This window comes from Mytilus californianus, unplaced genomic scaffold (assembly GCF_021869535.1).
Source record: "Mytilus californianus isolate M0D057914Y unplaced genomic scaffold, xbMytCali1.0.p SCAF_5, whole genome shotgun sequence".
Lineage (NCBI taxonomy): Eukaryota > Metazoa > Mollusca > Bivalvia > Mytilida > Mytilidae > Mytilus > Mytilus californianus.
This window is the reverse complement of record NW_026262701.1, coordinates 864647-877139: the sequence shown is the minus strand read 5'-3', so window position 1 is coordinate 877139 and position 12493 is coordinate 864647. Positions and strand designations below refer to the sequence as shown.

General features: G+C 34.2%; 1 protein-coding gene across 1 annotated transcript in view; it reads right to left on the bottom strand.

Moving 5' to 3' along the window:
- Nucleotides 1-991: 991 nt before the first annotated feature.
- Nucleotides 992-12493, bottom strand: part of LOC127702034 (putative per-hexamer repeat protein 5) — a 39861-nt gene continuing 28359 nt past the window's right edge. The window contains exons 16-20 of the mRNA XM_052206027.1: nucleotides 10050-10208; nucleotides 9020-9127; nucleotides 5578-5670; nucleotides 3606-3717; nucleotides 992-1313 (exon numbers count right to left, since the gene is read on the bottom strand). Of these exons, the coding sequence (XP_052061987.1) occupies nucleotides 1187-1313; nucleotides 3606-3717; nucleotides 5578-5670; nucleotides 9020-9127; nucleotides 10050-10208 (599 nt within the window). The 3' untranslated portion in view covers nucleotides 992-1186. The remainder of the gene's footprint in view (nucleotides 1314-3605; nucleotides 3718-5577; nucleotides 5671-9019; nucleotides 9128-10049; nucleotides 10209-12493) is intronic.

Below are 12493 nucleotides of genomic sequence, written 5' to 3'. Positions count from 1 at the left end.
CTGGGCACGCCAAACGCACCTTTCGTTTACATAAAACAGGTATTTAATAAAAGCAACAGAAGTATACCGCTGTTTAATAGTCATAACTCGATTAAGCAAAAACAAATCCGGGTTACAAACCAAAACCGAGGGAAACACATCACCTATAAGAGGAAAACAACGGAACAACAGAAACACTAAACTACAACAAAAGCAAACGCCAACATGCATAGAAACGGACTGTCTGATAACAACTGCCATATTCCTGACTTGGTACAGAACATTTTTAGACAAAATTGTTGGTTGAACCTGATTTTATGGCTAGCCAAGCCTCCCACTTACATGGCAATGTTAAAAATACCGCAAAAATGACAACACTACTTGAGAGGAATAGAGTACAAACAAACGCAAGAACACTCAGCACAGAAAAATACATAAATAAATAATATAATAGTACATTACAACATGTAAACCGCAGAATAACAATGGACACCTCCCATGAATTTGCGACAGCACACCAGGACACCAGAAACGAAATATAAGCTGCGCGTCACATGAATGGATCAACGTCACAAAAAGTGACGTATTTTTTGTGACGTTTATATAATCATAGGTAAATTTCAAAAAATAAAATAGATTTGTTTTATTTATAGACACGTACAAGAATATTAAATTGGCATTGAGTTTGTAATGGTGTTATTTTATGTATTTTTTAACCATGACAAGAATATTAAAATGGAATTGTGTTTGTAATGGTGTTATTATTTGTATTTTCTAACCATGTCGGTTTTTCTTCTTAAGCAACATTAAGATCATTAACATAGAAGATATGGAATAAGCTCTCGTAATCTTATGTTGTGTTCATTGTTGATTTTTACCAACGACCCAATATCTGCTACTTATCATTAATATACTTCTATATGAATATACGAAGATCCATTTGTTTTGGTTCGATTCGAACTCAAGCCCTCGAGAATGATGGTACAAACAGTGCCCATGTGTTGACACGAAACATCATTGATATAGTAAATTTATTATTAACAAAACATTAAAATAATTCAAAACACTGATATGTTTTCTACCCATAGGCATATATGTCCTTGGCCTGATTTGGTAGAACTATTCGGACTTTTATTTTTGTTGTTGATTTGAATGAAAAGTAAGTATAAAAAAATTAAACATTTAATGATCTATTTATGTGTCCTTGTTATTGTGGGGTATATCCAGGAGGATACTGAATCTGTACGGTTGGGGGACAATTGGGAGTTTGACAACACATTCCTGCTGCTGGTTGTTTCATTGTACATACACTAGGCAAGTTAAACTGTACACACCTACAATGAGAATAAAAAGCAGCTTTCAAATTTGAAGAAAATATAAACAATAGTCATAATGGAGATTACAAAAGACTATGCCAGTTACTTGTTTTAATAATGGTGTTACTTGATATATTTTAGTTGAATAAGTCTGAAGGTTGTAAGAAAGCGATGCCTTAAACTTTAACCTTTTGAAGCAGATCATAATGCTTGGTTCATAATTAAAAATCAGATACCTTTTGCAGAACCAATGTTCCAGATTAGGGAATAATAATCATACGAATACGAATACACTTTTCAAGTGTTTACTTGTCACGGAGAATTATGCGCATGAGTCCAACAGTTTTACACCCTATTTTCAAAATCAAAATCATCAAAAATAAAGGAACGAGTATTGAACAATGACTAGTTCCAACAAAATCCATATGCTATATGTAATGCTTTAAAAGGCCTATAATATCCTCTGGAACAAAACATTGGAATATGATCTGACAAGTATATTTTTTGTAATCTAAGAATTTTAGCATCCATTTTAGAGAAAACATCAGGTTAAATAAATGCTTCCACAACTATCACTGTATGGAAAAAAAATTGTTTATAGCAAACAAATGTTTTTTCTCAGCTCCAGTCATTAACTCAGAAATGTCGACTCCATGTGTAGAGCTGGTACTAATACGAGAAAGAGGCCTCCCATATATGATCTATAATTCGCACTTTAAATATTAAATTTGATGTCCAGTATGCAATTGTGTTTTCTGTTTATCTTTGACTTAGAACTTTCAAAGGCACCCATAGTCTCTTCGGCCCTTTTTATTTCATACCGACGACTATAACAACTACAATGAATAACAGTGATTGTCAGTCATGTAGTCCCACTTATTGTTACAATGAATAACAGTGATTGTCAGTCATGTTGTCCCGCTTATTGTTACAATGAATAACAGTGATTGTCAGTCATGTTGTCCCGCTTATTGTTACAATGAATAATAGTGATTGTCAGTCATGCTGTCCCGTTTATTGTTACAATGAATAACAGTGATTGTCAGTCATGCTGTCCCGTTTATTGTTACAATGAATAACAGTGATTGTCAGTCATGTTGTCCCATTTATTGTTACAATGAATAACAGTGATTGTCAGTCATGCTGTCCCGTTTATTGTTACAATGAATAACAGTGATTGTCAGTCATGTTGTCCCGTTTATTGTTACAATGAATAACAGTGATTGCCAGTCATGCTGTCCCGTTTATTGTTACAATGAATAACAGTGATTGCCAGTCATGCTGTCCCGTTTATTGTTACAATAAATAACAGTGATTGTCAGTCATGCTGTCCCGCTTATCATTACAATGAATAACAGTATTTGTCAGTCATGCTGTCCCGTTTATTGTTACAATGAATAACAGTGATTGTCAGTCATGCTGTCCCGTTTATTGTTACAATGAATAATAGTGATTGTCAGTCATGCTGTCCCGCTTATTGTTACATTGAATAACAGTAATTGTCAGTCATGCTGTCCCGTTTATTGTTACAAGTAATAACAGTGATTGTCAGTCATGTTGTCCCATTTATTGTTACAATGAATAACAGTGATTGTCAGTCATGCTGTCCCGTTTATTGTTACAATGAATAACAGTGATTGTCAGTCATGTTGTCCCGTTTTTTGTTACAATGAATAACAGTGATTGCCAGTCATGCTGTCCCGTTTATTGTTACAATGAATAACAGTGATTGTCAGTCACGCTGTCCCGTTTATTGTTACAATGAATAACAGTATTTGTAAGTCATGCTGTCCCGTTTATTGTTACAATGAATAACAGTGATTGTCAGTCATGCTGTCCCGTTTAGCCATTGGTAGATGAACATTCATATTTACAAAGAAGTGTTATCAAATATCAGCAAAAAATTCAGGTTTTGGCAATCAAACCAGAAAAGACAAGATATTACATCGAAATATATTGCCATACAACAGCGGAGATAAGGTATCAATGTGATGACAGAAAATAGACGCAATTAAGATGTCATTCCAAATCCATAACTATAAAACAGCTTCTGAAAGTGTGACTGCATCTGGAAAATTTGAGATAATGACACTATTCCTGTTTTATCAAAACTAATTGCTCTTTAAAAACAAGAGAACAGATGAAATATTTATTTATTACTTCTATGTAAATCAGATTTAGTCTTTCCATAAATTCTGGGCTGACGCCCCTCAGATATGAGAAGCCTACATCTACTATATAAACCAATAAATTACAACGACTTGCATTTATATAGTCCTTTTTGGTATTAGAACAAGTCGAATAACTTACAAAGATTGACAGTTGTACATTCCTGTTGATGCGTTGGTACATGTACACTTGTATTTACATCCATCTTTCCATGTCTGACCTTGCTGATAAACTTGATTATTATATACACAACCTAAAATAAATAACTGATAGATTGGTTATCCAGATTATCAAAACCAAACAAAACACTAACTAGATTTTCAATTGCAATTAAGAGCGGATGGCAACCTCGTCCCCTATTGCCAGGGTAACAGCAGCCATTTTGAAAATTCCAAATTCAAACAGCGCATCTGTACATGCCACTTAACATTTTTGAAAAGTTTCCTTAAGTTTGAAGCATTTTGTCATTTTTGAGATTTTTGCTGTTTCCATGGTAACTGTGACCATTTCCAAAATTCCAAAGGCGGATGCCATGTTACATATCCATAAAGTTTTATTGGGTTTGATCTAATATTTTTTAGGAAAATGCAGCATTAATGTGTTTTCCAATAGGGTCTATATGTTAAACTTTCCCCCTGTTTCCATGACAATGACGGCCATTTTGGATTTTCTAAGTACTGTCTGCACATCTAGACATACCAGGTAACATTTCCATAAAGTTTCATCCAGTTGGTCTTATAATAAAAGATTTAGAATTTTAACATTTGGTTGAGGCAAACTTAAATTAGAGAACAGAATTCAGCAATTTTTCCATTTGTAAAGGGGCATAACTCTAGAAAAGTATTAGTGACGTCACCCAATTTCAAACTTGATCTGTGTTTTGTGGTAATAAGCATTGTGTATAAGTTTCATAACATTTGGTTGAGGCAAACTAAAATTAGAGAACGGAAACCAATTTCGGGACATACAGACGTAGAGACGGACAAGGGTAAAACTTAATACCCCTCCGCTACGGCGGGGTCATAATAAGAAACGTAGAATAACAATATGTCACCCCAACTCTGTTCAAAGTGCCATAATTAAGTACAACTTGGTAAACGATATTAATAAAAACAAACTTGAGCCACATTATAAACAGCTTGGTAAACCATTTTATTCAGAAACAAACTAAAAAACAAATTTTTAACATCTTGATATTCTAACTAACTTATAATGTACCAAAGTGAGTTTCAAATGTCTGTACCATGTCTACTATAAGTGAGATGTCGCGGTCTAAAAGTACCTATAATGTTAGATTATTACCATACCTGTAGATCGACTAACATGACCAGCTCCAGTGTCTGTGTTTACGAGTACCTATAATGTTTGACTATTATCATACCTGTAGATTGACCAACATGACCAGCTCCAGTTCCTGTGTTTACGAGTACCTATAATGTTGGACTATTATCATACCTGTAGATTGACCAACATGACCAGCTCCAGTGTCTGTGTTTACGAGTAACTATAATGTTTGACTATTATCATACCTGTAGATTGACCAACATGACCAGCTCCAGTTCCTGTGTTTACGAGTACCTATAATGTTGGACTATTATCATACCTGTATATTGACCAACATGACCAGCTCCAGTTCCTGTTTACGAGTACCTATAATGTTTGACTATCATCATACCTGTAGATTGACCAACATGACCAGCTCCAGTGTCTGTGTTTACGAGTAACTATAATGTTTGACTATTATCATACCTGTAGATTGACCAACATGACCAGCTCCAGTTCCTGTGTTTACGAGTACCTATAATGTTGGACTATTATCATACCTGTATATTGACCAACATGACCAGCTCCAGTTCCTGTTTACGAGTACCTATAATGTTTGACTATCATCATACCTGTAGATTGACTAACATGACTAGCTTCAGTTCCTGTATTTACGAGTTACTATAATGTTTGACTATCATCATACCTGTAGATTGACCAACATGACCCGCTCCAGTTCCTGTTTACGAGTACCTATAATGTTTGACTATCATCATACCTGTAGATTGACCAACATGACCAGCCCCAGTTCCTGTTTACGAGTACCTATAATGTTTGACTATTATCATACCTGTAGATTGACCAACATGACCCGCTCCAGTTCCAGTTCCAGTTCCAGTTCCAGTGTTTACCATAGTACCACCACCTGTCATTCCACTGGTTGCTAAAATAATTACATCAAGTACTTCAATGGAATATAATAATTTACATCAAGTACTTCAATGGAATATAATAAATTACATCAAGTTCTTCAATGGAATATAATAAATTACATCAAGTTCTTCAATGGATTATAATAAATTACATCAAGTACTTCAATGGAATATAATAAATTACACCAAGTACTTCAATGTAATATAACAAATTACATCAAGTACTTCAATGTAATATAACAAATTACATCAAGTACTTCAATTGAATATAATAAATTACATCAAGTACTTCAATGGAATATAATAAATTACATCAAGTTCTTCAATGGATTATAATAAATTACATCAAGTACTTCAATGGAATATAATAAATTACACCAAGTACTTCAATGTAATATTATAAATTACATCAAGTACTTCAATGGAATAAAATAATTTACATCAAAGCTTCAATGGAATATAATAAATTACATCAAATCTTCAAAGGAATATAATGAATTACATCTAGTCTTCAATGGAATAGTGTATCAGTAACTTAAGTCTAGTTAGAATGGCCATGTTAAATCAACTGTCCCATGAAGGAATATCACCGCATACTTTTCAAGATGGTCACATTTTTCTTTCTCTACCCAAATGAAATCTTTTTTTCTGTCAATCTACGTTTTCCAACCTTCATTCCGATCGACTTACTGAGTTAAGTTTGTGTTGCTCAGTCTTTAGTTTTCTATGTAGTGTTAGGATCACTATTATTTGTCTTTCAGTCGTTTTTCGTGGTTTTTTTTTTTGCCATGGTGTTGTTAGTTCGTCATGAACTTATGAGTTTGAATATCAACTTGATATCTTCTACCTCACTTTTATCAGAACCCGTATTACTGAGGTATTGTTTTTTGTTCTCGATGATTATTAATGTAAAATACGGTGGTGTGGTATGATTGCCAATAAGACAACCATCCACCAGAGTTAAAGTGATGTAAGCACACGAAGGTACCCTTACGGCGTTCAACAATGAGCCAAAACATAGCATATAGTCAGCTATAAAAGATCCCGACATGTCTGCCATCTTATCGAGTGAACAACGAGAAGATAACAGGTATGGAAGGGAATATCCGCCATAATTATACATTTCTTAATTTGTAACATGCAATTTCTTAATTTACAAAATGTAATTTCTTAATTTGTAACATGTATTTTACCTTCCGTTACATGCATTTCTACATTTCTTGATTTGTGAAATGTAGCCTCTTAATGTGTAAACGCAATTTCTTAATTTGTTAACTTATTTTCTACGTTCGTTATATGAAATTCTACATTTCTTAATTTATGAAATGTAATTCTTTGTTTGAGTCACGTTTTGGGAAATTGTGTCAGTGTAATTGTTGCTGCTGCCAGCCAATGAGAAGTTCCGTTTCTTAAGAAAAACAACAAGTTACAAATCAAGAAGTTCTACAAATCAAGAACTTTTTACAAATCAAGAATGAAATAGTTCCACAATATTCCACACGAGGTCGCTGTGGATTCATATCAACTCGTACCTAAGCCAACATGCACTCAATATTTACCAACTCGTACTTCTACCAACTCGTACTTTTTATACACATTAAAATGTTATGTTCTTTTATAGAATATACAAAATACAATACGGTACAACTTTATTGATTGGTTATCTGATGCAATTTGTTTTTAAATCACAAATATCTAAAGTTAATCATTCGTCTTTAGAAGTAAGTGATTAATATATGAAATTGTTTGAACGATGATTTATTTCATATACATGTTGAATAGTTATAATCATACAATATTCTAATCATTGACCATTAGTCAGTGGCGGGTTGGGATGGGGAGTCCGGGGGTTGATACCCCCTATATGTTTGACAACTAATGCTTTTATATGGGGACATATGGTATGAAATCCCCTTTTTATAATGACGTGTATGTATTGGAACACCCTTTTAAAAATTGCTGGATCCGCGCCTGATTAGTGGATAATAGGCTCGGACCTACAAAATAAAATGCGGTTGTTTAAATGAAAAATAAACATAGAAGGGTTTATGAAAACACATATTTAGGAATAAATGCTGCACTTTTAACACAAAAGTCTGCTGAGTTTGACTTATTACCTTTGTAAAAACCAAGTCTGAGTGAAAATAAGGGCAAAATGTATGATCCTACATTTGTAATCATGGTTCGTATCTGTTATAGTATCTAAATAACTGTATGTTTAAAAACGTTTGGACTATGTTTAAGTCCTGTATTGGCTTTATCGCTTCAAAAAGATTAGAAAGGCCTTCATATTCTATGGTGCTTTTTTTACTGATTTTTGCGTTGAACCTGTGTTCAAGAAGATTTTTCTGATTAGTTCATATATGAATGCCTTTCGAATCTTTTTGAGGCGATAAAGTCAGCACAGAAATTAAACATAGTCCAAAAATATAGATGTAATTGTCTGGTAGGTTTAAATTATCTAAGTCAGTTAACATCGTTTCAACAAAAATACAGATATCATGTCCAAGCAAAATGTCATTGGAATCCGGAGACAGCAGTCTTTTCTTCAGCCCACAAACATTTAAGAAACAAAACTTTAAGCTATCTGCCAGAAGTCGGTGGAGCATTTGCGTTCGATGGACGAGGGGACGGCCCAAGTTGCTGTCTTTTGCTAGGTGGGGTATCACTAGAGTAAGACCCTTTTGGGGTCGTGGTATGATTTGTTGACGAAGAGCTGGTACGCTCTGTTCTAGATTCGTCTAATACAATGCCAGGAATATAGAGCTGATTGTCTAAGGCGAATGATTAACTTTAGATACTTCTGATTTGAAAACAAATCGCATCAGATTACCAATTAATAAAGTTGTACTTTATTGTATTTAATATAAAAATAAGGAGATTGCATTTACACATTAAGAAGTTACATGTCACAAATGAAGAAATGTAGAAATTCATGTAACGGATGAAAAAAATATATGTTACAAATTAAGAAATTACATTTTACAAATTAAGAAAGTGCATGTTACAAATTAAGAAATTGTATTTTACAAATTAAGAAATGTATAAATATGGCGGATATTTCCTTCCATAACCAGGCAGTACTGTAAATTCAGAAATTATTGAGTGCATTCATTATTGCGATTTTAGGAAAAGCAATATACAGATGTATGTAATTGATATCAAAATGCGAGTTCTTATTATTGCGATATTCAAGTAGTCGCATTATTTGCATTAATAAAAACCTCGCAATAATTTCTGAATTTACAGTAACTAGTGTATACTTCGTCTACATATTTGCCTATGACCAAAACATTGAATGCAACAAATATAAAGAGTTTGACAGCATAAAACGCCAAAAAAGTGTGGGTTAATACATACCACAATATGCACAACAATTGTCTTGCACCCATCCGGTGTATTTACTATCAGTACATACGGTCTTTCCATAGGAAGCACAGTTCACACCTTGTTTGTCTACACACGATCCTAATAATAAACACTAAATTATATAGATATTGTAACGTTGCATCCATTGGAAGGCACATAGAAATCACAAATGCCATTTATTATATAGACAGTTTCGTATCGTATGATAATAGTTTCACACATCATTTATTAAATAGTGATAGTTTCGTATAAATTGATAATCATACATATTGTTTATTATTATCAATTTGAACGCTATGAAATATTACTAAGTTTACAATAAATATAAATGAGACAGCCACACAACTCAAAGAAAACCAACAATAAAGATGAAACAGTTAAAAAAACACCGTCAGCTTTGCAACAAGTAATATCAACATTTCATATACGAACTTGTTTTAGGTTTCTTCATGAATATCATTTTTAATTTACAAAACGCATTCACACGAGGCAAAGGTTAAAAGCTCACCTACAATATGTTGACTGCTGTACCCCAATGTTTTTACATGTTTACTTATTTTGTCTGTTTGTTTCGCTCACACGTTGTTGTCAATATAATGGAATTCTATGGGACTGTCATACAAGTGAGAGGTTTCGCTAGCTATAAAACCAGGTTTAATCCACCATTTTCTACATAAGGAAATGCCTGTACCAAGTCAGGAATATGACAGTTGTTTTCCATTCGTTAGATGTGTTTGAGCTTTTGATTTTGCCATTTTATAAAGGACTTTCCGTTTTGAATTTTCCTTTGAGTTCGGTATTTTTGTATGATTTTACTTTTTACAACTTCTTTTAGAATGATCACAAACAATAACATTACTGTATTTCTGATAGTAAATAACTATTGAGAACAAATTTCTTGCTAAATTGTTGTAATTGTTGATTGGTAAACGTTTTATTTTTTAGAACTTTAGAGCATTCAAAACGAATTACTGTTAAGAGTTAGACATAGCCTCACTTTAGATTAATCGTACATATTTACCCATTCCTGTTCCCGTTCCTGTGAAGGAACCACCAGAACCTGTTCCCATTCCAGTACCTGTTCCCATTCCTGTACCTGTTCCCCCTGTACCTGTTCCTGTGAAGGTACCACCAGTACCTGTTCCCGTTCCGGTACCCGTTCCAGTACCCGTTCCTGTGCCTATTCAAATAAAATTGAGAATGGAAACGGGGAATGCGTCAAAGAGACAACAACCCGACCAAAGAGCAGAAAACAGCCCAAGGCCACCAATGGGTCTTCAACACAGCGAGAAAATCCCGCAAAAAAAAAGATCAAAAGAAAAATACACAAAATAGCGATAACATGATTTATAACATACTTTTTCAATTAAATTATCCGCTTATAAATTGTGAAAACACTGAAAAACCAACTCCCTCAGGGAAAGTTGACTATAGATGGATTTAATCATTATTTTATACCCCTTTTGATCATATAGCTCTTTACGTGTTTAGGGAATTATACATCCCTGGCTATGAATTTGTTTTGGGTATGACATTTCCTGATGAAAGTAAATTAAAAAAGTGCATCGGATACTTTCGTATAAAGTTTTATTTTCATTATTTTTCAAAATTTATTCAACATGACATTTTCTTCAAACATTAATGTTAAAAAGTTGGTATTAAGTGTAAGACAAGATTCAAGATTTCGCGAAAATATGTTACTTATATTTGTAAGCGAATACTAACAATGTAATGGCAACAACATCTAACACAATACTACGACACAGAGAGACGAAAACATAATGGAAACCAAGGCAAGGACACATTGAGACAGGAGCAAGGCTGAAAACAACAAAAGGACACATAGATGCAGGAGCAAGGTTGAAAAACAAACGCAAGGAGGCATACAGACTGGAGCAAGGTTTGACACGAGACGACGACACACAGACATGAGCAAAATGGAAAACAACATGAGTACACATACAGACAGGAGCAATATGGAAAACAACACGAATAACATACGGACAGGAGCAATATGGAAAAACAACACGAATAACATACGGACAGGAGCAATATGGAAAACAACACGAATAACATGCGGACAGGAGCAATATGGAAAACAACACGAATAACATACGGACAGGAGCAAGGTGGAAAACAACACGAATAACATACGGACAGGAGCAAGGTGGAAAACAACACGAATAACATACGGAAAGGAGCAATATGGAAAACAACACGAATAACAAACGGACAGGAGCAATATGGAAAACAACACGAATAACATACGGACAGGAGCATTATGGAAAACAACACGAATAACATACGGACAGGAGCAATATGGAAAATAACACGAATAGCATACGGACAGGAGCAAGGTGGAAAACAACACGAATAACATACGGACAGGAGCAAGGTGGAAAACAACACGAATAACATACGGACAGGAGCAAGGTGGAAAACAACACGAATAACATACGGACAGGAGCAATATGGAAAACAACACGAATAACATACGGACAGGAGCAAGGTGGAAAACAACACGAGGACACATACAGACAGGAGCAATATGGAAAACAACACGAATAACATACGGACTGGAGCAAGGTGGAAAACAACACGAATAACATACGGACAGGAGCAATATGGAAAACAACAAGAGGACGCACACACACATGAGCAAAGTCGAATACAACACGAGGACACATACAGACAACAGCAAGGTGGAAACAACATGAGGACACATACAGACGGGAGCAAGGTCAAACACGAGTAAAGGACACAACGATACTAAAACAAGGTGTTAAACAAGATAATAATACAAAAAGGCAGTGGCTGTACCCACAACACGAAGACACAAGAGCAGTGATAGTCAAGACGAGAACAGAGTTAAGAGTAGTTGAACACAACACAAAGATAAATAGATACAGGCCCAAATATTGAAACTAAAGATAATGATGATTGAAAGGACGACGAAACGATAAGTAAGCAAGCCTGATGACAGACTTGTATACTCTCACAAAAGGTGATACGAACTCATTAAAAAAGTAAATGGCGGCTGATAAAAGGAGATCTATAGATGTGCCATCAAAGTCAATGAGATTTAAACCCTAAACTGATATACACGTGTGATGCCAATTTTAGAGTTAATAGACTAGAAAAGACAGATACATGGGCAATAAAGTTCATAGCTTTGCTTCTAATATAATTTCTTTGGATAAAAATGAACTTATGAACTTATTCATTTTTAAGATGATTACTCAAAAATTTGCCAAAACCTACCACATTGCAATCTTGAGTCCTCTTTTGGATTTCATAATTTAATTTCATGAAGCTGACATACTTGGAATTTAGGCAAAGATTGAAAGATTTTTTTGAAAAGGACACATGATTTATAACAAACCTTTTTAAATTCTAAGTTTATAAATCTATAAGTTATCAAGAAACTAAGGTTTAAAATTAACTACCTCAGGCAAAGTTGACCTA